The sequence below is a fragment of the Peromyscus leucopus genome, chromosome 23 (assembly GCF_004664715.2).
Source record: "Peromyscus leucopus breed LL Stock chromosome 23, UCI_PerLeu_2.1, whole genome shotgun sequence".
NCBI lineage: Eukaryota > Metazoa > Chordata > Mammalia > Rodentia > Cricetidae > Peromyscus > Peromyscus leucopus.
The window spans coordinates 34735002-34761918 of record NC_051082.1 but is presented as its reverse complement, the minus strand read 5'-3'; the positions used below and the strand labels follow the sequence as shown (position 1 = coordinate 34761918).

At 41.8% G+C, this 26917-nt stretch overlaps 1 protein-coding gene across 5 annotated transcripts in view; it reads left to right on the top strand.

The window, feature by feature from the left end:
- Window positions 1–26917, top strand: part of N4bp2l2 (NEDD4 binding protein 2 like 2) — a 67252-nt gene that overhangs the window by 19972 nt on the left and 20363 nt on the right. For 3 of the 5 annotated variants that reach the window (XM_028878099.2, XM_028878100.2, XM_028878103.2), the window contains exon 6: window positions 281–427. The exons of 1 other annotated variant lie outside the window; for it this stretch is intronic. In XM_028878099.2, the coding sequence (XP_028733932.1) occupies window positions 281–427 (147 nt within the window). Of the gene's footprint in view, window positions 1–280; window positions 2651–26917 lie in introns of those variants that run through there. One more of the 5 variants, XM_037198394.1, reaches the window with a different exon arrangement.

Here is a 26917-nt window from a genome sequence, read left to right as displayed (position 1 = left end):
ACTTCATGTTCTTTCTCTTTAAGAAAACACTTCTATTTTGCTGTATACCTAATGTTTTCAGTGAGCATTCTCTGTAAGAGGCTGTAATTATTTAACTGTGTCCTCTGAAAATAGCAAGTATCAGTCTTGTATAAGCAAGGATGAACAAAGTGTGTCTTCTCATGTTTATAAAGTACCATGTAGACTTTATACTGTTACTGTAACATAACTGAATCTCTAAACCTTGGCTTTCTAAAAGAAAGAAAAGAAAAGATGTAAAATCCTTTTCTTTTTTTGGTAGGAGGAATAAACATGGTGTGTCTCGGAAGAAGATTGCTCAGATGTTGGATCGTTATGAATTTCAAATGTCCATCTCTATTGTGATGAATTCAGTGGAACCACCACAGAAAAGCACACAAAGACCCCTCCCTCTCCCGGGGGAGCCGAGGTGGGGAGGCTCTGTAGGCTCTGTAGGCTCTGTAGGCTCCCACAGTCAAGCTGCTGTCACAGATAGCTCTTAGGTTGCCTGGGTTAGCTGACAGGGCCGAGGACTTTAGAGCAAAGTAGTGAGCCTGTCTCAAATTTGAATAGCTTCAAATAAAAAGAAAACCACTTTGTGCTGCCCCACAAAGGCATTCCCTACAGTTGTTTAGATCCTAAAGTACAAATAAAAGTCGCATAAAATTGTATTTTAAATGTTTTTATAATCTTTTGTGATAATGCTTTTGGTTATTGTGAATAGTAGAATGAAAAGGGAACTAGGATTTTTTTTCTAAAACTCAATTTTAAACTAATCTATTTTAAATACTGTTGAACTGCTTTTTTAATAGTTCATACTTTAAATTTTCATAAAAACCAACATTTTCCCTTCATTACCCTAAATATACAGAAACACCAGCTTTTTATACAATACTTTATAGTTGATTCCTTTAATTTGGCATACTAGTGAATTATGTTTCAGCAAATTCATAAGTGTGACAAAATTAGCTCTAAGCCATAATTAGCATCTCACATAGTTCAAACAGAATTTCCCAGCAAATGTTAGTCAGTAGGTGTATTAATCATCTTGTGGGTCATATGTTTCCATTCAGACCCCTTCCTTTCCGGGGGACAAAGGTGGGGGCTCTCTGCTCTCCAGACTCACATGATCAAGGGAGAGACATATATATATATCTCCCCAGATCCCTCTTAGGCCGTCTCCCTACTCCGTCCTACTTGGAGTTCTAGGACGGCTAGAGGCAAGGCACGTCACAGAGTTTAAAAAGCCTGTCAGACAGTTCTGATAAAGACAGCTCAGCTTTTGTGCTGTTGTTAAATTTGATGCAATATAATTCTGATATAAAAATACTTTGGATAATTGCTTAGCACTGGTAAAGAACATTTGTCTTGTGCAGTTTTATTTCTCCTGGTTCTAATCCTTACTGTGGAGCCAACTGTTTTCACTGAGTAGCTTCCTCTATTCAATTATATTCTTTTTCTTGGATTTTTAAAACATAGATGTATTACTTCATTTCAGAGTCTTGTAATTCATTCCCATTGTCAAACAGTGCTGTTCCTGGTCTGTTCCTGTTGAGCAGTACCAGGAGCCCCACCACTTCTTACCAGAATACCTAGTTTCCAGTGTCGTATAGAAAGTGTTTCTTTACTCTCTGGTTTATTTTTCTAAGAAAAATTCCAGCTAGTTACAATGTAATTTTAAAAAATTAATTTATCACAGTCCTGTGTATGCTTTGGCTTGTTAATATGTCACGACCCTTAATTTTTTTTACTAAATAGCCTATTTTAAATCGTGTAATCTTTGTGTGTTATTTTAAAACCTTCAAGTTGTGAGACTGAAAACTAGATAAAGGATTGTCAGCCAGGTCTTTGAATTTAATCATGTCGCCATTACTAAGACTGTGACTGCTGCTGTTTGCTTGCACTTTACTTTCCTGCTGTTAATATTGAGTAGATCCTGACTTCTATCTTCTTACCTTGTTTAACACATGTGTGTTTGTATGTATTTGTTCATCCTAACTAAACATGTAGTAGGAATATGCTAACCCATGTTCTGTGTGTAGGTGTATCTATATATGTATATAGACATTATACATATCTTTTTGACATAAGATTGCTTTTTAATTTTGATTTGTGTTTTCCAGTATATTATTTAAATGAACACAGTTTGAAAACCATACTAAAAGGTTAAACTTCGGGATAGGTGAAGTAACTTTTAGATACACTGTTTCCTTAAAAAACTTTACTTAGTGTAAAGAAACCCTGTCTCGAAAAACCAAAAAGTGAAAAAAAAAAAAGGGAGACTTTATTTAGGACTGGAGAGATGAGTCAGCGGTTAAGAGCAAGGGCTCTTCCGGAGGACCCCATTTGATTCCCAGCACCCATAAAAGGTGGCTCATGACCACCTGTCACTCCAATTCCACTAGCCTCTGCTCGTACCTATCCTCACGCATATGGACTCAACGTGCACACGTGATCTAAGGAGCTTCATTTAAGCTGCAAGGCAGGCGGATCTCTGTGAGTTTGAGGCCAGCTGGCTGGCCTACAGAGTAAGTTCCAGGACAGCCTGGGCTACACAGAGAAACCCTGTCTTGAAAAACCAAAAAAATAAAAATAAAGGAGAGGCTCTGCTCATGGATAATAAGCTCTTAGTTATCCAACTTTTTTTTTTTTTGACAGAATAGAAGATTGCCTTTCTGAGATATAGACTATAAATAAGTACATTTCTAGGTTTCTTTTACAGACTCAACTTTATCGTTTTGTATTTCTGAATAATAATCATTCAGAGATCATTAATCATTCCTGTGTAATTTTTAAAATTATAAACTCTCTTGGTGGAAGGGAAGTCTACATTCTCAAAAACTTTTGTTTTGTTTTATTTATTATTTTTTTTGTTTTTTTTGTTTTTTGAGACAGGGTTCCTCTTTGTGGCCCTGGCTGTCCTGGATCTCACTTTCTAGACCAGGCTGGCCTCGACCTCACAGAGATCTGCCTCCCAGCTGCTGGGATTAAAGGCATGCACCACCACTGCCCGGCCTCTCAAAGACTTTTTAAAGGTAGAAAATTACTGAATTCTTCCAAGCATTGTGCCTCATTTTTTAAAGAAGAATAAAAATAATGAGTGACTATGACATGAAAGATACTAATATCAACTAATTATTAGATGCTAAAAGCTAATAAAAATGTAAAATTTACCTGTTAATTTTTTTAGCATTTTTCCCCTTTTATTTGGATGTAATTTTAATGCCCCTAGTGCCACACCTCACTGTAGTGTGGTTTCCGTTGGAAAGAACTGAGTAGCCATTCGTTGCTGTATTTAAGATGTGTCACAGCTTGTGTTCTAAATCTGTAAGAACAAATTAGAGTTATTTGGGGGTTTGTTTTGTTTTTAGCCTTTGAGTAAAAATGACTACCTAACTGATAAGCACATTTATGATTATCTTTGTATAACCTGTTAGTAAAGCACTCAAGTTGAACTTGGGTGCTGCTTTTCGGGTGGGACATTTTATTTCCATTATTCTCCCCTTTAAAGAAAACATTGTTTCATATATTTATGTTTAAAATAAAGTCATTGGGTTTGTTGTTGAAGTGACAGTTGATTTAGGTACTTGAAGTTTGCTTATCTCTAATATAGATTATTGAACTTTCTAGTTTTACATATTGGTAAATCTTTAAAGGATTCATAATTTCAAATGAAATTTAATAGTGTCTAAATTTTCTTTGAAGTGTTCATATTTTATTCAAATTTTTTATTACAAACTTGTCAGAAACTGATTTCCTAAGTAAAGGTAAATGGCATGCACAGTGTGTTGTTACCATTGGAGATGTTGGAGATAGATAGACCAGTAGTTGTTGTTGCTGTCATTAGCTGTGCCTTAGAGCTGTGCATCTACCTGAGTCCATTGGTGTGTAAGTGTGTGCTGACATGAATCCTCTCACTGAGAAGGGCTAGAACTGTAACAGTTGTTAATCTGCACTCCACATGCAGTCATACATTACACTAGAGCTGTGGAAAAAGAAGAATTAGTTTCATTTGGGTACTATGATCATTCAGAAGAGATAATTCAGTGATTGTATAAAGGGTAGATTGCTAGTAATTTTAGAGTTAAGTTTTATGGGTTATACAATTTATGAGTATTTTTTCTTGTTTTATTTCTTTTTTTTTTTTTTTCCTTTTTTCAGAGCTGAGGACCAAACCCAGGACTTTGTGCTTGCTCTACCACTGAGCTAAATCCCCAACCTTGAATATTTTTTCTACTAAAATTATTAGCTATATTTTTGTAAGTTTACTGTGAAAGAGAAACAAAATTAGGTGATTGACAAATAATCTGCTGGAGATGGCTCTCTTTATAGAATAATATTGACATGCTAGGCATGCCTTTAATTCCAGCACCAACAGGGACAGGCTGGCAGATAGCTTTGAGTTCAAGGCTAGCCTGGTCTACATAGCAAGTTCCAGTGAGACTATGTCTCAAAAAAACAAATAACAATTTTTATTTTGTGTTTAAAATAAGGTACCATTAAAACAATAGCTTCTAGCTGCCTTTAATCCCAACACTCGGAAGGCTGAGGCAGGTAGATCTCTGTGAGTTGGAAGCCAGCCTGGTCTACAGAGCAAGATCCAGGACAGGTTCCAAAGCTACACAGAGAAACCCCATCTTGAAAAACCAAAAGAAGAAGAAGAAGAAGAAAAAAAAACCAACAATAACAAAAAAAAAGCTTCTTTTATATATATATATATATATATATATATATATATATATATATATATATGCCAGATTTTTTTCTTTAAACTGTCCTCGGGGTAGCAAGGAGTTAAGATTTGTTGAAAAAGATTGTAGAAGAGCCATTAGTAATTTTCTATGTCTATTTTGTTCTTTTTGTTTTGTTTTGTTTTGTAAAGCAGTGGTTAGATTGATTTTAGTTTATTCAGATTATCATGGTTTTGTGTGATTGTTTTTCCTTCATGCATGTGCACCAGTGCATGCAGTATCTGAGAATGGCAGAAGAGGGCGCTCTCTGCAATGGAACTGGAGTTACAGACCGTTGTGAGCAGCCGGCCTTATGGGAGCAGCCAGTGCTCTTAACCACTGAGCCATTTCTCTGACTTCCAAATTGTTTAACGTAAAATATTTTCACGGTTTTGCGCTTTATATTTTTAGAGGAAACATTGATAGGTATAGAAGTATTGATTGAGTGCCTCTAAACTATAAAAACTTGGGGAATGATTATAACTGACAGTGTCTAGATATAGTGAATGGAATATGTGTGTAAATGATGATTTAGAACAATCTCTTTGTGGGAAGTCATACTACATTGTCACTGTCAGGTTATGCACAGGAAAAAGAGGACATTGTGTCACAAATAACTCTTAGTGTTTGTTTGTTTGTTTGTTTGTTTGTTTTTGCATTTTTTAAATCTTGCCAGTATGTGTATGCATGCACACTTACATGTCCCTGTGGCGTTGCACTTTTGTGGAGGTCAGAGGACAACGGGCAGCTTGGAAGAATTGGTTCTCTCTTTCATCATGTGTGAGTGTCTAAGATGAAACTCAGGTAGTTGGCCTTGTTGGTAGCTGTTTTTACCCACTTGCAAGCCCACAAGATAATTCTTGGGAAAAAGATCGTCAACAGTAAAGAGAATGATTCTTACCTTTCCTTTTAAAAAACACCAGACATTGTTTGCCCATGCCGGCTTCAAACTCATTGCATCGCTGAGGATGACCTAAACTCCAGGTCCTTCCTGCTGCCCCCTCCCAAGTGCTGAGGTTACACGCAAGTAACCACCATTCTTCCTTGGGTTGGAAAGTTTTAACTGATGTTTTTTAGAGATTTAATGGAAGGTTTAGTCATTTATATTAGGAATAATCTGGTTTTCTTTAAAGATTTCTTACTAGTAATCCTGTCACATTTCAGGTATAGTATTGTAATGATTATATACATAGTACACCTCTCAGCACATGGTTTGTTAACTCCAATAATCTTCATTAAAAATAAAATATTTGGGTTGGGGATTTAGCTCAGTGGTAGAGCGCTTGCTAAGGCCCTAGGTTTGATCCTCAGCTCCAAATAAATAAATAAGTAATGTAGTGTGGACACAGCTGTAGTATAGGCACTAATCGTAGAACTAGACAGAACCACATTAACCAGCATTACACCTGTTTGGTGATAACTGCAGACTTGGTGTGGAGGGAGGGTATCGGTCTAGCTCTTTTTTTTTTTGGGCTTTTAGAGACAGGGTTTCTCTGTGTAGACTTGAGTGTCCTGGAACTTGCTCTGTAGACCACACTGGCCTTGAACTCAGAGATCTGCCTGCCTCTGCTTCCCAAGTGCTAGGATTAGCCATGATCTCAGTCTTAATAATTCTTTTTCTTGCTTTTTTTTTTTTGGTTTTTCGAGACAGGGTTTCTCTGTGTAGCTTTGCACCTTTCCTGGAACTCACTTGGTAGCCCAGGCTGGCCTCGAACTCACAGAGATCCGCCTGGCTCTGCCTCCCTAGTGCTGGGATTAAAGGCATGCGCCACCACCACCCGGCTCTTGCTTGTTTTTAAATTCAAACACATTTTGTAAACTAATGGGAAGATTGAACAGTGTTAGAGAACCTCCTGGGTTGTTCCCTCAGTTGTATTTATGGTTAAAACTGTTTACATTTAGTAGAGCTTGTTAAAAGGCTGGGGCTTTCGGGGTGGGTATTGTAGTCTTCTTTGTATTTTCATATGAGAAATCTAAAATTAAAGTGTTACTCTTACTGTTAATGATTTAATCCAGGGCTAGTAATTATGATTATACCGTCTTCAGTTGTCATTTTTTGTCGTTTGGTTTCTTTATATCAAAATGAAAGAAAATTTGTTTAGGAAAGGCTTGTAGGTTTTTTGTTTTTTTTGGTTTTTTTTTTTTTTTTTTTTTTTTTTTTTTTGGTTTTTTGGTTTCTCAAGACAGGGTTTCTCTGTGTAGTTTTGGTGCCTGTCCTGGATCTCACTCTGTAGACCAGGCTGGCCTGGAACTCACAGAGATCCGCCTGGCTCTGTCTTCCGAGTGCTGAGATCAAAGGCGTGTGCCACCACCGCCGGCTCTGCGCTACCACCGCCCGGCTCTTCTTTTTCTTAGTGATCTTAGAAGTCATGTTTCTTTTCTTTCCTATGGTCTTTCTGTGTGTGCTTTCCTTTTTCTCTGCTTTCTGCTCAGCAGTCCTCCTGTAACCACATGACATTCTTAGTGAGGATGATGGGTAAGTGCCCGGCAAAGCCAGGTAACTGCTTTTTCCTTCCTGTGTTCACTGAACTCAGTGTCTGCATGAACTTCGCCTATGGCACACCTCAGCAGTTACTCTCTTGACCCTATGGGTTGGTACAATTTTGATATGAAATGGTTATTTGAAAGGCTTGTTTAAAAAAAAAATCCACTGTTGTGATACTCATTGGTTGAGATTCTCATAAATGTGATGTAATAATTTGATGTATGGATTTTAAGGGGAAATTTTTCAGTAACTGAGCTACACGCTGGGAGATTTCCCTGATGGACTGTAGTTAGAGGCTAATGTTGCATAGTTCAGTGTTACAGAGAGGTAAGCTTCCTCCAGAGCTGCAAGCCTTAGCTTACTAACATTTGTGTAAAGACCACTGTCGGTTTAATGTCTGTCAGTGTTGAGCCGTAGTCCTAATGGGCTTCTATAAAAAGAAACAAGATTCTTAGGTCAAACGGTTTGTTCTGTATATTTCTCTGTAGGGATGGAAAGTCCAGATCTAGGGAGGACTGTAGCCTGTATTATCACAGTCCTCTTTTCGATTTAGATTTTTTTTTCAAGGCAGAGAAATGCCAGTGAAGAATTGAGTGCATCTTTACAGTACTTTTCACAGGACTAGAAACTGTGTTGAGGTTTCAGTCAAGTTGAGTGATGAAATAAATCTGTAAGTAGTTATTTAGAATTCAGTTTTTGAAAAGTCAAGATTGAAAATAGAGAAATTTATATCATTTAATGTTTAAATGTTTTATACAAGTTATATATGGATATAAAAATGTTCATAGTTGCTGTTGTGCTTTAGTACTTAACATTTATTTTAAGAATTTCTCATTTTAATTCACATTTGAAATGTATAGTATTCAATAAATGAATTATTGATTTACATAAATTGGGTTTTTATTCATGCTTACTTTTCAGACAGAATCTCCTAAAATAGATTAGCATTTTTATACATGGTCTTACTTATTTTTCTGTTATGCCTGCTTACTGTCTTAGCTGTATCAGCTGTGGGTATTGTGGAAATTGCATCCACTCTCCTTTTGAGTGCTTTAAACATAAACTAAAACTAAAGAATAGAGGAGGCAGTTCAAGTTTGCTTTATAAATCATGCAATTAAATTATAAGGAAAATATGTATACAATGAAGAATTCTTTTGAGTATTTGACTTACTTTGTTTTTTTTTTTTTGGTTTTTTTTTTTTGTGTGTGTGTTTTTGTTTTTCGAGACAGGGTTTCTCTGTGTAGCTTTGCACCTTTCCTGGAACTCACTTGGTAGCCCAGGCTGGCCTCGAACTCACAGAGATCCACCTGGCTCTGCCTCCCAAGTGCTGGGAATAAAGGCGGGCGCCACCACTGCCCGGCGACTTACTTTGTTTTAACTAGAAAAATTAATGAACTTGGTCTTGCTTGTGTTTTCTTCATTGCTTAAGAGCAGTTTGTGTTAGTTTTGTGTCATTCATTGACAGCAGTTGAGATTTGGCTCTGAGTAGGAAAGTCGAGTGAAAGAAGAGGTGGCATTGGTCTATGGCTGGATTATGGTTACTTTTATCAGGAAACTGGAAAGCGGTGCATGTTTTGTTCTTGAGAATTGTGAATTATAACACTGACTACAGATCAAATACAAGCATAGAAATGGGCTAAGACTTTTAAATCATTCAAAGTCGTGAGAAATGATAGCCTTAAAATTCTAAGGAGCCAAGCGGTGGTGGCACACACCTTTAATCCCAGCACTCAGGAGGCAGAGGTGGGCAGATCTCTGTGAGTTCGAGGCCAGCCTGGGCTACAGAGTGAGTTCCAGGACAGGCTCCAAAGCTACACAGAGAAACCCTGTCTCGAAAAACCAAAAGAAAAAAAAAAAGGTTAAAATTCTAAGGAACAATATCTAAGGGTAGTTGTTGAAAATGGTATATCCCCCACTCACCCACCTACCTTTCCATTTGCTGTTCAGAAACCAGTAGATACTGAAATGAAATAAGGAAGCTTGTCATAATGTCAAGAGTTTCCATGCCTCAGACGCTTGAATCTTGTTCCCTTTGTATCTGTGGCATCTGTACAGCTTTGTTTTCTAATAGAAGTCAGTAAATATGAATGAGATCCAGGCCCTAGGCTTCTCCCTAAAACAATTAGATAGGAGCAAACATTGATCAAATCGAGAGCTTTACAGGGAGTTCATTGTGTAATCAGTCACATTTGATACTGCATGGTGTGTCTGGTGTCATACCAGAGCCTCTTCTGATTGATGTTACTAGGAGTCTCTAGAGGTGTTCATGAACTATGATGAAGGCTTAGAATACCACTGAGGAGAGTGATGTTGTTACTTTTGATTATATCTTTCAGGTCATTTCTGGTTTTTTAGCACTTCCTAGACAAATCTGAAAAACATCCAGGTACTTGTTATTTTAATTTTAAGTGATCCACCAAAAAGGTCATGAGTACTTTCAGAAGTTCTTCAAAGGACTATGGACTGTGATCCTCAGTATAAATTTTAAAAAATTCCCTCTACCCCCACCTCCCCTAGAATCCCAGACATGAAGTTTGAACATAAACTTGTGTGACATTGAAGGGTGAGTGTTTTCCAGTGCATGTGTCTACATAATTATCTTTAAAACACATATAATTAGTTTATAATTTAACTGATTCAAGCTTAGTGAATCCCAGTTTAACTTTTTTTTTGGGGGGTGGGGGGAGTCATTATTTTATTGTTTTAGACAGTTTTCAAAATGTCCGTGAGATGCGATTTTAGTAGCATATGAGAGTCGTTGGTCTGAGCCCCCGTCCATCCTGTGTGTACTCCTTTTCAGTAGAGGCACTAAGGCTGCATTCAGTACTGCAGGTCATCCCTAGCCTTGTCAGCAGTCGCCGGTGTCATACCCAGGTCTTCCTCCTCGCGAGCTCCAACCTCACTTGTTCCTGAGATTTTCCCTTCAACATGTAAACTCAATCAAGTTTCTGTTCAGGCTTTGTGTTTTTCTTGGTATAATTCACTTACATCTAAACCTCAAACAATCTGTACTTAATGTCTTATCTCCTCGTTTGTCACTATGTTCAACTCGCTCCTACTCTTTCATTTTATGTAATTGACTTGGAAGTCTCCGGAGTGTTCATTTGTATTGATGAATCTTGTTTGGCTAGTTTGTAGCATTTGAGTTTTGAACCTTTTCATTAAGATGCTTAGCCTTAGTGGGGCTGGCTCAACAGGTAAAGCACTTCCTGCCCAAGCCTGAGGACCTCAGTTCAGTTTCCAGGACCTGTCTAAAAGTGGAAAGAAAGCAGCTCTGCTGTGTTGTTGTCTGGGCTCCACACGTGTGCTGTGGCAGAGCCTGCCCCACCTCCCTACAATAAAAGCAGCTGGAGCTCGAGAGAGGGGCTCAGCAGTTAGCAGTGCTTGGACGACTTCCGGCCTTCACCAGTACACACAGTCACACAAACAAATGAAAACTAGAAACTGTGTGCTTCACATGGATTATATGCTTCTTTGACATTGTGGTTTCTGTTCACGTCTCTGGCTGTGTTTCTTACTCTCCTTTGCCGCTGGCTATTGCTCTTACTCTTCTATTTTCAAATTGCCTGCATTTCAGTTCTATAGAGTGTTCTATTCTTACTCTTAGCTTCTCCAGTGATCTCAGTAGTTCTCGTTTGAATGTAGTAGCCATCTCCCCCTTCCCCTTTTCTTTGCCGCCCTATAATTTTATCTACACAGCTACTAGTTTAGTCTAAGTATGTGTGGAGGGGTGGGGGGCTTGGAGCTGTGACTCGGTAGTAATGTACATGTATCTACATGTTAATTAAAACTTTTCTTCAGTTCTACATAATCTGGCTCTTGGCATTTTTAGCATCCTTTTATAGCAGTCTTCATTACAACATCACTGTCCGCCTGTACTGTTCTTTTGGACATGTTCAGCTTGTCTCTGCTTGAAGCACTAGCTGTCTCTGCTGGGATGCTCATCTCTGCTCTTCCTGTGGCTAGAGCTTCCCCAGCATTGAATGTCCTCCACAGGGAGACCTTCCAGGACCATTCCAGAATGAAATGACCCACCCGCCCCTTTCTCTTTCCACTGTCCTCTTGTCATAATACTCTTAAATATTATTTAGTTTTGAAATAGTTCTTCACTATGTAGCTCTGGCTGGCCTAGAACTTGCTATGTAGAACAAGTTGTCCTAGAACTCACGGGGATCTACCTGTTTCTGCCTCTAAAGTGCTGGGGTTCAAGAACTTGTTTACTTTATAGCTGTGTCCACAGAAATCTAAAACAGTGCTTATAGTGTGGGATGAACAGTATTGACCCCAAATATATTTTCTTATACCTTATATTGTCTTTTGACCTCTGGTTTGTACTGAATTATCCAACTTTTCCTTTTTTAATCCTGAAAGGCTCCTGTAAACCTGTGGTCTCTCTAGATCTGGTTCTCTAGGATTTCCTGGAATAATGTGTAGATTTTCCTTCCTGCTGGTTTTTGCAAATGAAAAACTTGAAGTCTTCTTTGATATTTAATTTTCATTTTCAGTCCATCAAAAGGGATTTGTGAATTTTGCCACCTAAAATATCTCGACTCTGTTTTTTAAACAGCCAGCATTCCACGGGTTTTTATAAAGGAAATACAATGAAGAAACATTACCAGCAGCCCCTGTGTCTCTTCCCTGCCAGAAGTCTTTTCATAATATAATAAAAACGTAATTGTGTTTGAAACTTCAGTTGTTTCTCCGTTGTTCTTAGGACAGTCTGTTAACTTGAATGTGATAATTAAGATGCTGGATTATGTCATCCTACTTTCTCATCCAGTGCAAATCTTGTGCCTTACTTCTCCTTTTCTTTACTATCCCTTGAATGTACTGGCCTGTCGCCTCTTTCTGAAAGTTTCTCTACACATATTCATTCCCCTTCCATACTCGTGTGTACAGTCCAGGGTTGGTGAGTCCCAAAGTATATCAAGTGTATATCCTTATATACACTTCTTCCTTCACTTGCCTGTGAGCAATACCACCAAACTCAGCTATTTTTAACTCTTAGGAGACAAAAGGTTGTATCTGTCTTGCCCTCCCATTGCATGATCAACTAGCATGTTGGCTGGAAAAAGTGTTATTCAGTATTCAGATAATAAGTGAAAATAAGTTCTAATTCCAGTTTTTTAGGGCTGAAATGTGATTTCCTCAGTGCGTACATTGAAATTCTAGCCTCTAGTGCTCAGAATGTGCCTGCATTTGTAGATAGCATCATAGTAACCAAGACCATGTCCTTCAAAGAGAACAGGCAGTTGATTCACAGACTCACTCAAAGGGCTGAGCATATGAAAACACCAGAGGGAGGTGGTCAGATCATTTACAAGCAAGAGCAGTATATTCTCTTAACCCCCAAATTATATTCTTAGGTTTTGTAGATAATAAGTGAACTCGATGGGCGGTGGTGATACACGCCTCTAATCTCAGTGCATGGGAGACAGAGGCAGGTGGTTATCTGTAACTAGAGTTTACCTGCCTTGCCCACAGTCAGGACAAATCTTTGTCACCGGCCGGTCCCAAAGCCCCTCAGACCCAATCAAGTAAACAGAGACTTATATTGCTTACAAACTGTATGGCCATGATAGGCTTCTTGCTAACTGTTCTTATAGCTTAAATTAAACACTGGCCAATCAGTGTTTTATTTATTGACCAGTCAGAGTAATTTGACATACAGACCATCCCACAGCAGTTATCAATGAGTTTGAGGCCAGCCTGGTCTACAGAGAGAATTCCAAGATAGCCAGGGATACACAGAGAAACTCTGTCTTGAAAAAAAACAAAAAAGAAAAGAAATACACTCATAAGTGATGACTTTGGCTATTTAGCTGGACCTTTTGAGCCAGGACTATTTCTAAGAGAGAGGAGAATAGTGGGGACAGAGAATAGAGAGGACACAGTATGAGAAGCGGATCAGAGAGAGAACAGTGAGACTAGCAGGTTATAGGAAGAATAAGTAGCTGTGGGGGGGGGGGAGAAGCCTGTGATCTGGAGGGAGGTGAGAAGAGCTAGGATGCAACTAGCATGAACTTTGAAATGTGAAACAAGCACTGTGATACTGAGGGAGCCTGGAAGCCAGGATGTGCTTTAATTTGTCGTAGGTAAGGGAAAGTAGACGGGAACAAGTTTCGCAAGTTCCTGAGGAATGCTGCCTTTAATCTACAGAAATCCTCTAGTCCAGGTTGAGCCCATTTCTGAACATTTGGACTGCTTTTTGTAGTTTCCTTTGGACCTGACACTTGTACCCTGTGGGATCAGGGGATGAAATTCAGATTGTCCGGTTGGTGGCAGGCACCTTTAATTGATCTCCTGAGTCATTTGCCAGCTCCTTAAATGAAAATTCTAAGGAAAATATTAATGGTGTGACCTTATGCCTTTTAGTTGCTTACAGTAAAACGTGATAGAGGTAACTTGTTAAGCCCAAAAGAACTGAAACATCGGGGTTGGGGATTTAGCTCAGTGGTAGAGCGCTTGCCTAGCAAGCACAAGGCCCTAGGTTCGGTCCTCAGCTAAAACAAAAAACAAAACGAACTGAAACATGAAGATTTAGAAAACTAATCAAACCATATTTGAAATTACAAAGAACGTTCTGGAAACAACAGCAGGTTGTGTCTAGATACTTGTTTACTAAAGAGATTAGCTGATACTTGGTTTGTGAATCTGGACAGCCATGTTAGCAGAAACCAGTGAAAGAATAGAGAAGGACTCATATTTGGAGGATTGCTGCCAGCTGAAGCTTGGGGGTCAGTTATGAGACAAAAGAAAGCATGTCTTTGAGAGTTCAGTGACTCCAGCAGATGGGAGCATGTGGTGTTGTTAGTCAATAACAGAAGGGAAGAAGGGTCAAGAACACATGTCATCCAGGCCACCGTTATTACCACAGGACCCTTGTTATAAGTTAGGCCACTCCCTGTGTGGAAGAGGGTTTGTTACTGCCCTGGGCACAGTTGCCTCTCAGTAGACCAGGTAATATAGTGTGGAACCAAGAAAGATTTTCCTTCCTTCTTTTTAAACAGACTTGCTAAGGAGCCTAGGCTGGCCTCAGACTTAGCCAGCATCAGTCTCCCAAGTCCTAGGTTTATGGGTGTTATCCATTATACCTTGCTCAAAGAGGGTTGAAAACTCTAAGGGCTAAGGGTGTAACTCAGCTGATAATGCTTGCCTCTCGTGGCCAGGGCCCTAGGTTCAGTCCCCATTGTACTGGGCTATGGTAGTGGATGGAATCCCAGCATTCTAGAGGTGGGGATAGGAGGACCAGAAGAAGCACAGGGCCATTCTTAGCTACATAGCCTAGGTTACAAAGGCCCTGTCTCAAAACTCACCAGCAATAAACCATCGAATGGCATTTGTCTCACCAGATTGCAGGGCTTACGGTGGCCTGCCATCATCTTCTGAATCTTGCTTTTGGAATGGGAATGTCTCTCCCGTTTTTATCTCACCTTTGGAATTTTGGAAGGAGATAACCTTTCACAGCCCCATACAGGAGGAGAATTCTGCCTTGGGATGGATGAATCATGAGTCCAGCCATACCTGATTTTTAATGGTATTTAGATGGGATTTTGGATGTAAAAATTGATAAAATGGGTCAAAATTTGGGGACTATTTGGGATAGAGTCCTATGCATTTTGCATGGAAGAAGACGAATTTTAGTGTGCCATAGGGCAGAGTGTTGTATGCTAGATGGTGTCCAACCTTAACCTCACATTCCTATGTGGAGGGCCTAATCCCTGTGCTTAGACTGTGACTGCGTGAGGAAGGCCTTCTCTCCAGCACATACCAGGTTTATGGTTGGGTTTTTTTTGTGTGTACACAACACACACACACACACCACACCACACACACACACACTGGGTCCTTGATGTAGAACTCAAGTATCTTTGTGCTTATAAAGCATCTGAGTCATCTTCCTGGCCCTAAATTCAGTTTTTAAAATGTTACTTCAGCTGGGCGGTAGTGGCACAAGCCTTTAATCCCAGCACTCGGGAGGCAGAGGCAGGCGGATCTCTGTGAGTTCGAGGCCAGCCTGGGCTACCAAGTGAGTTCCAGGAAAGGCGCAAAGCTACACAGAGAAACCCTGTCTCGAAAAATCAAAAAAAAAATGTTACTTCAGTGTTTCTAGACTTGCATGAACTTTGGAACACGTTGTACATATGAGTGGTGGGAATAGAGTAAAGGGTAGATTCTTACACTGGAATGTTGTAAGAACCTGATGGCTCTCAGACCTGGAGGAGTCTGCTTTGCAGGGTTAAGTCTATTTCAGTATAGCATCTGTTTCCTCTTTGTCTTTGTATCTTTGGGTCTGGCTCAGTGCTAACATGCATCCCCCTGGATAAACACATTAGTGATTCACTCAGTCAGCAGTGACACACAGGTGGTGAGTTGAGGGAAGAAATAAGAGAACTTGCCCTGGGAGTCCTTTAACCAAAAGGAGTCCAGATTTGAATTCTCTGCTGCTTGCTTCCTGTGTCTTCGTCTCCCTCACAAAGGGCATCACTCTGTTTCCTGAACAGCACAGAAAGCATCGTGTGGAGCACATGAAAGGTTTCACGGAATTTTTGTTTGTTTGTTTGTTTTTGGTTTTTCAAGACAGGGTTTCTCTGTATAGCTTTACTGCCTTTCCTAGATCTCTCTCTCTGTAGACCAGGCTGGCCTCAAACTCACAGAGATCTGTCTGGCTCTGCCTCCCAAGTGCTGGGATTAAAGGCGTGTGCCACCACCGCCTAGCTCAGAAATTTTTGTTTGTTTGTCTGTTTTTTGAGGCATAGTTTCTCTGTGTAGCTTTGGAGCCTATCCTGGAACTCACTCTGTAGACCAGGCTGGTCTCGATCTCGAGTGCTGGGATTAAAGGCGTGCACCACTAACCACCACCTGGCACTTTACAGAAATCTTTAACAGAGTTTTACAACAGATTAAGTCACTGGCTGCAACTGCCCCAGATGACAAACATCATGGTTTATCAACCATTATCTATACATTTCAACATTTAAGGTAGATTATGAAGTTACTTTTCAAGCAAATAATACACGTGCATTGTTCTGTGTCAGGGGCATGGAAGAATACATAATTTAAAATTACGACTATGTATTAGTTTAGGTTGTATAGGCCGACTACATTGGAAATCCAAGGCAATTAAGGTTGATTGTTACCTTGTTCTGGTAAAGGCTTGTTAAAAACAGGCTGAGTATACACTAGGATCGCAGCCTTAAGTGACTTCAAGGTGTATTATTAACTCTGACTGTGAGGTCCAGCTAAAGTTCCAGTCTATTAGAATTTAAGAGAGGTTTTCATAATATTGCATCACTACAGCATGTAATAAACAATACCTGTGGTTTGCTTTGTTTTGTTTTATCTTGGAGATCAAACCCAGAGCCTCATGCATGCCAGGCAAACACTACCACAGAAGTACATCTCTAAGCCTTGATAGTTTGATGTAAGAGTGAACATTTTCCTCCCTGCAGTCATTTCTCAGGCCAGCATGGAGAAGTAACAGTAATACAGGTGTCCAGTGTTTCACCGTGTGGCACTTCAGTGCCTTCCACAGATTCTGAATCTTGTATGAATTGAGCAAGGCTATTTGTCTTTTTTTATTTTTTAAACAAACTCTATGTGCTCACTTTTTGCGGGGGAAGGGGATGTTGTTTGGTTTGGGTTTTTCAAGACAGGGTTTCTTTGTGTATCCTTGGAACTCATTGTATAGACTAGGTTGGCCTCAGAGATCCACTTGCCTCTCTCTCCCAAGTGCTGAGATTAAAGGTGAGCGTCACCCCCCCCCCTTATGGTGTGGTTTTTTTGAGACAGGGTTTCTTTGTGTAACTTCCCTAGTTGTCCTGGACCTTGCTCTGTTAGACCAGGCTGGCCTTGGAACTCAGAGATCCACTTACGTCTACTTCCCAAGTGCTGGGATTAAAGGTATATGCCACCATCACCTGGCTCACAATTTGGTATTCTTAACAGTGTTTTAAGCCTTATGGTCCCCTCTGTTTAGGTAATAGGTAAACCATGATCTTGGATGATGCTCCCACCATCGGTTTATGGTACCTTGACCTGTGCCCAGATAAGATGTTGAGCATACTGGTGAATGTGCACATTCTGAACCCACCAAGCTTCTGTTCTTTCGCCAGCTTTTACTTCAGCCTCCCTCCATCCTTGGAATTAGGCTAATTCACCCCAACAGTGATCTTCTTCAGTGTTCTAGTAAAAGGAAAGTCTCTCACTTTCTATTAAATGTTAAAACTAATGGCCCCAAGATGGCAGAGTGAGTGAAGACACTTGCTGCTCCTCTGCAGACCTGAGTTTGAGCCCCTGGAGCCCACACAGTGAAACCAACTTGTGCTCTGACCTCTATACTTGCACAATGGCATGACCCCCTCCCCCCCACACACACATGCATGCACACATGCTCAAGTAGTCACAAATAATTGTTACATTTTTAAAGTGAGAGACAAGACAGGTATGCTTAAAGCTGAGATAGACCAAAAGCTAGTCCTCCTGTGCTGAGCAATCAGCTAGGATTTGAATACAAAATAAAAGATGTTTTTTGAATTTTAATGTATTTTATGTGTATGAATGTTTTGCCTGAATGTATGTCAGTGTGCCTGTGGAGACCAGAAGAGAACATCGGATCCCTTGGCACTGGAGTTAGTTGTTAAACTACCATGGTTGGGAGTTGAACCCATCTCCTCTCTGGAAGAGCAGCCAATACTCTTAACCTCTGAACCATCTCTCCAACCCCTCAGAATAAAAGTTCCTGAAGAAAATTGCAAAGTGGTACTCCAGTTACTCATGAATTTTAAGAAGTAGACTTTCTGATGACAAAATGTGTTATGGATAGATCAAATTAGCCAGAACATCCCTTTGAGCGGTGGCCCTAGCATGCTTCAGTTATGCAAAAGCTGAGGGAAGTGAGGCAGGTACAGAAGGAAAGTCTGAAGCCAGCAGAGTTCATTCATACCGGCTAAAGGAAGACACGATCTCTAACAGAAGTGCAGACACAGAAGCAGATGTTGGCCCAGAAGCTGTAGCACATCATCCAGAAAACCTAGCTAAGGAGTTGTGAGGAAGAGGCCATGTAGAACTTGGATGCTATTGAAGACCCAGGGAACTGATGGTGGTGGCCACACTAAATAGCTTCCACTGTAAATGAAGATGTTTTCTCTTGGAGGAGGATACCATGTGGAACTCTTAGAGCCATTGGGAAGCCCCAGCTTCAGAACTGCCATGACAAGCTAAATGTGTCACTGGGGTTGATGACTTCTACGTTGAAACTAGTGCTTGCTTACTAAGTTCAGGAGTCCTAGGGCCATTAGTCATTCGGAAGCTACCCTGTCTACGCTGAACAAATGGGTTAACAAAGCCTTGATGACAGCACATCTGGTTCTAGTCCAGTATGGAGACCTGAGGAAAAGCATTCCTTAGCTGTAAACCTGGTCAGTCGTCCATGAGATCCACGTTCCTCGAGCCTGCTCAGAATCCATTCTAGAGCGCAGGAGTCGAGTGATTCAGCTGTGGGGGCTGACTCAGAGGGACATGCTGAGGGCTCTAGCTGCAGTAGGGAGCCCTTTGGGGTGTCTGTCACCGCAAAGCTGGAAGGACTCGGTGCTTGTGATCCACAGGAGAACAGAAGGAAGAGGTGGATTTCTGTCTTCCCGAACGACTGAGCAGTTGGACGTCGGGGGCAGACCAACTACAGAAGGGATGGGAGTAGAGACTAACCACAATCTCTGTAAAAATCAACAGTTGGGGCCTGCAGGTGCTTCCTGTAGATTCCCTGAGAGATCTGTCCCTCCAGAAGTATGAATATTGAGAGGCAGGTGGATCTTTGTGAGTTCAAGGCCAGCCTGGTCTACAGAGTGAGATCCAGGACAGGCACAAAGCTACACCGAGAAACTCTGTTTAAACAAAAACAAAAACAATGCCGCCCCCCCCCAAAAAAAAAGAAATATGAGTATTGGTAAAATGACAGCAAACAATTTGAAATATTGTATCAATTTAGATGGTAAGGAGGCCCTTGAGAGGATAGACTTCAGTTTTGAACTACATCATGTGAACAGAATGCTGTCAAACAGCATTGCATATTAAACGGCAGAGTCAATCAGTGCAGACACTTTATCATCTTAAGACATTGACACAGATCCCAGACCACCAGCAGCCACTCCCCTGGTCAGTCAGCAGCTGATCAGTATCGGGCAGTACTGTCAACAGCAAAACCAAGTTGTTCTGAGTGTAGATGATCATTAGTGAGTTTTTTTAAGTCATGAAGTACTCTGAATTGATATACATTAAACAGCAACATTATGTCCTTGAAGATTAGCCCTCACAACAGAACCCAGGCACAAAAATGAACTGGTATAGTGTAAACAGGATAGATTGCCATGCAGTATAAATATGTCTTCTGTATATGGCAAAACCAAACGTTGATGTGACTTGTTCTCTTGGAAAGGTATGGAATCAAACCTCAGGAGCTCTGAGACAGATGTCACTGGGAGTGTTCACCAGACACTTGCAGGGCTGTGTCTGCATGGCATAAGAGGGCGCCAGATCTCATTACAGATGGTTGTGAGCCACCACGTGGGTGTTGGGAATTGAACTCAGGACCTCTGGAAGAGCAGCCAGTGCTCTTATGCTCCGAGCCATCTCTCCAGCCCCCATGATCACTTTTTAGTGCTTGAAATGTACTGACAGAGGAGAGAACAAACTAGGTGGAAATGCTGTGAGAAGCCCAGAAGAGTAACATTTGATTTTTTTCGTTATATTTGTCATAGTTACTTATCAAAGTTGGGGATTAACCTATAGAATAATTCAATTTCTGATATGTGTACATTTTTTGAAAAGTTTTTTTTAATTTTATGTATATGAGTGTTTTACCTGCCTGTATGTAAATGCATAACATACACATGCTACCTGTGTAGGCCAGAAGAGGGCATCAGATCCCCCTGGAACTGGAGTTACAGGCCATTGTTAGCCACAGTGTAGGTGCAGGGAACTGAACCCAAGTTCCCTGAACAAGCAAGTTCTCTTAACTGCTGCACCATCCTCCGGCCCCTGTGTGTTCCCTTTTTATGAATACTGGCAAGATTTTTTTCACCTATGTTGTATGGATTTTTAGTAGGGCCCAATAAAATTGCCATCCTGTTTGAGGTTGGAAAGTTCATATGCCTAATTGTTTATAATTTAGTATGACAGAAGAAAAGTTACTTAGGCTGTCACTTGTGTTACAAAGTATTCTGTTGCAGCTTTTGTGGACTGTGGTTTGATTTACCAATGAGTAGTAGGTAATGGTTAATAAGCCTATTTCTGACAAAGTGGTAGGATTTGTTTCATGAGAATAGTCTATTGAGCAAACCATACAAGTTCTTAAAAAATTTTAAAGCAAGGTTTTATTTTGTTTTGGTTTTTTGAGACAGGGTTTTTCTGTGTAGTTTTGGTGCCTGTCCTGGATCTCGATCTGTAGACCAGGCTGACCTCGAACTCAGAGAGATCTGTCTGGCTCTGCCTCCCAAGTGCTGGGATTAAAGGTGTTAACCACCACCACCCAGCTAAGCAAGGTTTTGTTTTAAAGTCAAACTTTGTATGGCATTCTCAAAAAAAAAAATAAAATAAAATAAAAAAGGCCGGGCGGTGGCGGCGCACGCCTTTAATCCCAGCACTCAGAAGGTAGAGGCAGGCGGATCTCTGTGAGTTTGAGACCAGCCTGGTCTACAGAGTGAGTTCCAGGACAGGCAGGATACACACAGCCTACCTCGGGGTCAGGGGGTGGAGGGGACTTAAAAAATAAAGCTTACTGAAAATAGTAAGCCCTCTTTTCCGGTCTCTTGTTTTCATGGAGGACCACACACACACACAGAGAGTACATAATGTTCTGTGTGATGCTCATGTACCCATGTGAAATTGCTAGTTAATTGCAGCCTGGGCTCCTGGGAGTGAGTCATTCTAGAAAGGAACGTCAGATTGAGCAGACGAAGGCTCTGTTTCTATAAACAGCTCCGGAAGTGACACAGTTGTCAGAGATTCGTAGACAGGTGAGCAAGCGTGTACAGGAGGGGTAGGGAGGTGTTCATAAGGGACCAGAATGTAATCACTATTAGCCCGGTTACTTCTTAAAATTAACTCTGTTCTGAGTGTCTTAGGATGTGCAAGTGTTCTTGTTTTCCTCATAGATTCTCATACTCAGAAGTAGAAAAAAATATTTACAAACGGTTTATAGAAACATAGCTTTATTTGTTCAGGTGTGGTGTATACATTTGCAGTACTGTATTTGAGAAATGGAATTAATAGAATTGTAAGTTTGAGACCAGCTTGAGCTACACAGGGAGACCTTGTCTCAAAAAAAAAAAATCTTATTAGTAGGCAGGATACATATGGCATTCAGTAGAGAATTAGCTTAGAGATAAGAAAAAGCTTATCAGTTTTTTATTAGTAACTTACAAGCAAAATGTGGATCAGTTTTTGTAGTATAGAATTGATGCAGAACTCTCCCAAGAGAGAGACAGACACACACACACACACACACACACACACACACAGAGAGAGAGAGAGAGAGAGAGAGAGAGAGAGAATGTACATGCAGATCTGTAGTTCTCTAAACATGCAAATCTGTAGTTCTGTGAATTAACTCCAGGGCTCATGCATGCTAATGACACACTCTACCACTGAGCTATATCCCCAGCACATGAAGAAATGCATGTGTGTGAATTCATCCATTTTGGAAGCTAGGTAGATTTGCTGAAGACACAGAGCTCAGAGTGGATCCCCAGGCCTGAAGCTCAGGTGGGCATCTGTCTAAGACAGCCAGAGTAAAAAGATATACACCAAACGTTGTGTTGGGGAAACGTAAGCTGAGAAAATACAGGGCAGGAGAGACAGTCTGAGGTCAGGAACCAAACTGGAGTTGAACAAGGTTGGATGGAACGAAGAATGAGTCTTCCGAATGCTCCGGAACTCTTGCAGGCTTGCTTTATTTGGCTGTACACTGTGGTTTTATGGTGAGGATTTAATTACTGTATTTTTACATTAGTATTTTTAATTATGTGCATGTATGTCGGTGAGGGTATGTGCACATGTGTGCAAGTGTCTGCAGAGTTTGGAGATGTTAGATTCCCCAGGTGCTGGGGTTGCAGGTGCCTGTGACCTGACTGATGGGGGTGCTGGGAACTGAACTCGGATCCTCTGATAGAGGGAAAGGCTCTTATCTATTGAGCTCTCTCTAGGACCTTTCCCCTCCCTCCCTCCCTCCCTCCTTCCCTCCCCCCCTCCCTCCCCCCCTCCCTCCCTCCCTTCCTCACTGTCTCATGTAGTCCAGGCTGGCCCCGTACTCACTGTGTAGCTGAGAATGACCTTGATCACCTGATCTTCCTGCCATCTCCTGCATACTGGCCCTACAGGTATGCACCAAGACACCCAGCCTCGGAAGGATCATTTTTAGGTTGGACTAGAACCTTCCTTCTCTGTCTTGATTGTCCTTGACAGACGTGGAGCTTGATAGGAAGTCAGCACAGGAAAATTTCCTCAGTTTATTCTGACTCTAGTTGTAAAAGCTTCGCAGAGGTATAGAGGTTGAATCCATATGCCCCAAACAGGGAAGAACGTAGTAAGTCCAGACTGAGTTGAGACTGTGGGGAAGTGGCTCAGGGCCCAGGGAGAGGTAGCCTAGTAACTCGGCCTTCCTGGTTTGTTTCTGTAGAGTCTCACTGTGTAGCCCAGACTCCCTGGAACTTACTATATAGCCCATAGTAGCCTTGAACTTGTGGTGATCCTCCTGCCTCACTCAGCCTCTGGAGTGCTGGGATTACAGGCATTGGCTAAGAATAAATACTGTAGAAGAGTAGTGGGTGGAAGCCGAAATTTGTGAGCGGAAACGAAACAAAACAAAAAAACCTTTTTCCTGGTTGGAAGAATGTGAAGTGTATTGAAGAGACAGTGAAAGTTTGTTTTGTGCACAAATATATGACAGCAGAATTATGTTGCCGCTGTTTAATGGATGGATAATTAACAGGTAGAGGGACAGTGAAATGTCAGGTTCAGGGGAAGGATTGCCACCGGAATTGATGCCTAAGCTTCTTCTCGAAGTGGGATTCAGGACTTAGCAAGTGAACAAGAATGTGGAAAAGGTACAGGCAGCGGCAGCTGAGTGGTCAGAGCCCTAGTCGCAGGAGCGCAGAGTTACTCACGCTGCAGTGCTTGAGTTCCGCATGGTAGAGATGTAGCAGTGAGCAAAATAAACAGTATTTGCCTTTCCCCCTGCTAGAGGTCTGCCATGAAGGGTGGTAAAGCAGTGTGAATATGAGCACAAAGGCAAAACTTAAGGAAATGACCAGCCGGGCATCGGTGGTGCATGCCTTTAATCCCAGCACTCGGGAGGCAGAGCCAGGCGGATCTCTGTGAGTTCGAGGCCAGCCTGGTCTACAGAGCGAGATCCAGGACAGGCACCAACTACACAGAGAAACCCTGTCTCAAAAAAAAAGGAAATGACCACTTTACTTGGAGTGACTGACACATCTGAAGAGAAACTTGAGAGCAAATCGCAGAGAGCAGTGAAGGAGCGTCGGGCAGAATCCTGCGAGTGAGGGTCCTGATAAGATGAGACTGGTGTGGTCAAGGAAACCAGTTTGTTTGTGGAGTCAAGTCAGGCTAGGGCAGAGTGGCCGTACAGAAGCCAGTCGAAGAACAAGAAAGGAGATAATATGAGGCCTCCAAGATTATTGACGGAATATGGGCCTTTACCTTGCTTGAGAAGGAATGCCCTGGGAGTTCTGAGCAGAGGTGAGATCACCGACTTCAGCGAAGCAGGAGTACAGGCAGGACTAAGAACCTTTGCAGTGACTCCTGGAATGTAACTGTGACTGCAGGCTGGAGTGGGAGGCTAGGGAGATGGCCCAGCCGCTAAGAACAGACACTTTCTGCACATACATAAGGTGCTGAGTTCAGATCCCCAGAACCCATGTAAAAAGCCAGGTATGGTCATGGGCACCAGTAATCCTGAGTTACTGTAGCTTGCTTCCCGCTGGCCTAGCTCCAGGTTCCATGAGAGACTGTTTCAAGGTAATATGGTGAGAGAGAGAGCAGGACACCAGTGTCCACTGGATTCTGTACTTGTGCACAGCCACACACGTACATATATGCCACACTCGTGTACACAAACAACTTTTAAAGACGGTTACAATGAAATTAAGAGGTAGAAGTGCAGCCGGGCAGTGGTGGTGCACACCTTTAATCCCAGCACTCGGGAGGCAGAGGCTATCAGATCTCTGAGTTTAAGGCCAGCCTGGTCTACAGAGTGAGTTCCAAGACAGCCAGGGCTACACAGTGAGACCCTGTATCAAAGAACCAAAAAGAAAAAGGTAGAAGTGTGAGAAGAGGGGACATGTTATTGAATGAGATAAATAATAGGTATGAGCAATAGCGAATTTGGGGTCACCGTGGTAGACGTGTTCGGCAGGAGGACACATTTGGGAAGAAAAACATAGTTTGGGACATATCAAGCTTGAGGTACATTCTAGACATCCAGATGCGGGTGCTGAATATGTTGTGTGTTCATAGTTCAGAGAAGGCTGAGCTGGAAATACAAACGGGTCTGTGAGGACAAGACAGGAGCATACTAATGGACACATCAGTAGGGGGCGGCAGTGAGCTCAGCGCCTTCCGCCAGAACTGACCGAAAAGGCTTCCATCCCAAGGCTTGGGAACTCCCTTACAGGTTCTCTTTGTCCCCCGTTTGAGAGGTCAGGTCAAGAGCCAGACCTCGGGAACCACCACGAAGTCCTTGAGACCTTCAGCAGAAGTGAGGCATGGTCTTCGTTTTTAAATGGGTATTTCTAAGTCTAGTTGAGAGTGGTTTTTTAAAATTTCCCGGGACTAGAGGTGGAACTCAGTCGACAGAGGGCTTGTCTGTCACGTGCAAAGCCCCAACTACAAAACCCCAACTACAAAACCAGCACTGCACAGAATGGGGTGGTGCACGCCTGTGACCTCTCACTTGGAATACAAAGGCAGGAGGATCAGGAGTTCACGGTCACCCTTGGCCACATAGCAAGTTTGAGGCCAGCCTGAGTTACCTAAGAACTTATCTTTAAAAAAATCCACCCATGATAGTCTACTTTAGTTAAAGGACACTGAAAGTGAGTTACTAGAAAAACAAGATTAAAATATAAGCCAATTCACAAAACTGTAAAATACTTTACCCAGTACACATAAAATCACTGTCAAATTCTATAACAATTTTTTTGTTGTTGTTGTTTGTTTTTTTGCTTTTTTCGAGACAGGGTTTCTCTGTGTAGCTTTGCGCCTTTCTTGGGACTCACTTGTTAGCCCAGGCTGGCCTCAAACTCACAGAGATCCGCCTGCCTCTGCCTCCCGAGTGCTGGGATTAAAGGCGTGTGCCACCACCTGCCCGGCTCTATGATTTTTTAGAGCAATACAACCACAACTTCTGTATCTTATAAACAAGTAGCAAAACTCTTCACATGTTAACATCTGTTTGGTAGCAAATTAAGTTACCCTGTTAGCACCTCTGGATAACTTACCAATTGGGAGGCTAAACACATCAATACTGCAGAACAGCTTGAGATTCTGAGGCAGCCTATCAGCACTGGTTTGGCAGTTACATAAGACTAAGGGGGGGGTGGTGGTGGCTTACTCTAATCAGTACATGGATCTGGGCATTTTAGAAGTGTAGTTTCCTGTTGATCTGCTCATACTCCGATTTGGTGGGTATTTTAGTGTACTTCTGATCTTGGTCAGGTATGACTAACTTCAGAGTCTTGATGTTTATTCAAATTGATTATTTGTCTTAATTTTGGTGCCTGTAAAGATCTCAAGGTACTGGGGTGAGACATCTCTCAGGTAGAGTGGTTTCTGTCACCTCGTGTGCAGATCCTGTGACAGAGAGTCAGCTCTTAGTTTTCAACTGTCCAGCATGTGGGTTAGGAGAAACTAAGCATGGCAGGGTGTGGCCCATACCTTCAGCTAGCACGTGGGTTGCACAGTGAGTTCAAGGCCAGCTTGGTATTGCTCTCCATAATAGGGTTTATCTAGATTGTGCAAGCCCCTGAACTGACTCCTCAGCACTGGAAAAAGAAAACAGACAAACTGAAAGCCTCATAGCACGGGAATTGGTGCAGCTGTTAGTGGAGTCGTTAGTCCTTTTCCCGTTAGCACTCCACCCCGGTCCTGAGAGAGCCGCCGTTCCCCGGGGCTGTGCCTGTTTCCTTCTGTTAGAAAGCACCAGCCTGGAAGACGGGCTTCTCCTGAATTTCTGTCTCCTTTCTGTTTTAGAAGACAGGAGCTTTACTTAGGAAATGGGTTGGCCCATCTGCCAAGGGCCCCAGGGTCCCAAGCATGCTGCTCCTTTTCGAGAAAGAAGTAGGAGTCCTCTTGAGTTGGTTTGTCCTCCCCATACTCCCTAGCCTAGCATGGGCTGCCTCGCCGTGTCGTGGAAAACCCCGAGAGGAGCTGGCAGATTCAAGAGGTATCGTGAACTGAGTGAGGAGCCTGACAAGATGGCTCTGAGGAACTCGGTGGTGTTTCTGCTTATTAACCCAGCCCTTTGGTACAGTGAACAAGTGTCTGACGTTCTCGCCACAGCAGTCCATAGATGTGTCAGAAGAAAAGTCACAAGAGGTAGCTTGGCATATGCCTCTATGGAAAGATAATACCAAGATTGTCTAACAGACAGGGGCCTGTCTGCCAGCCAGCACATCTGTTCACAACTCCA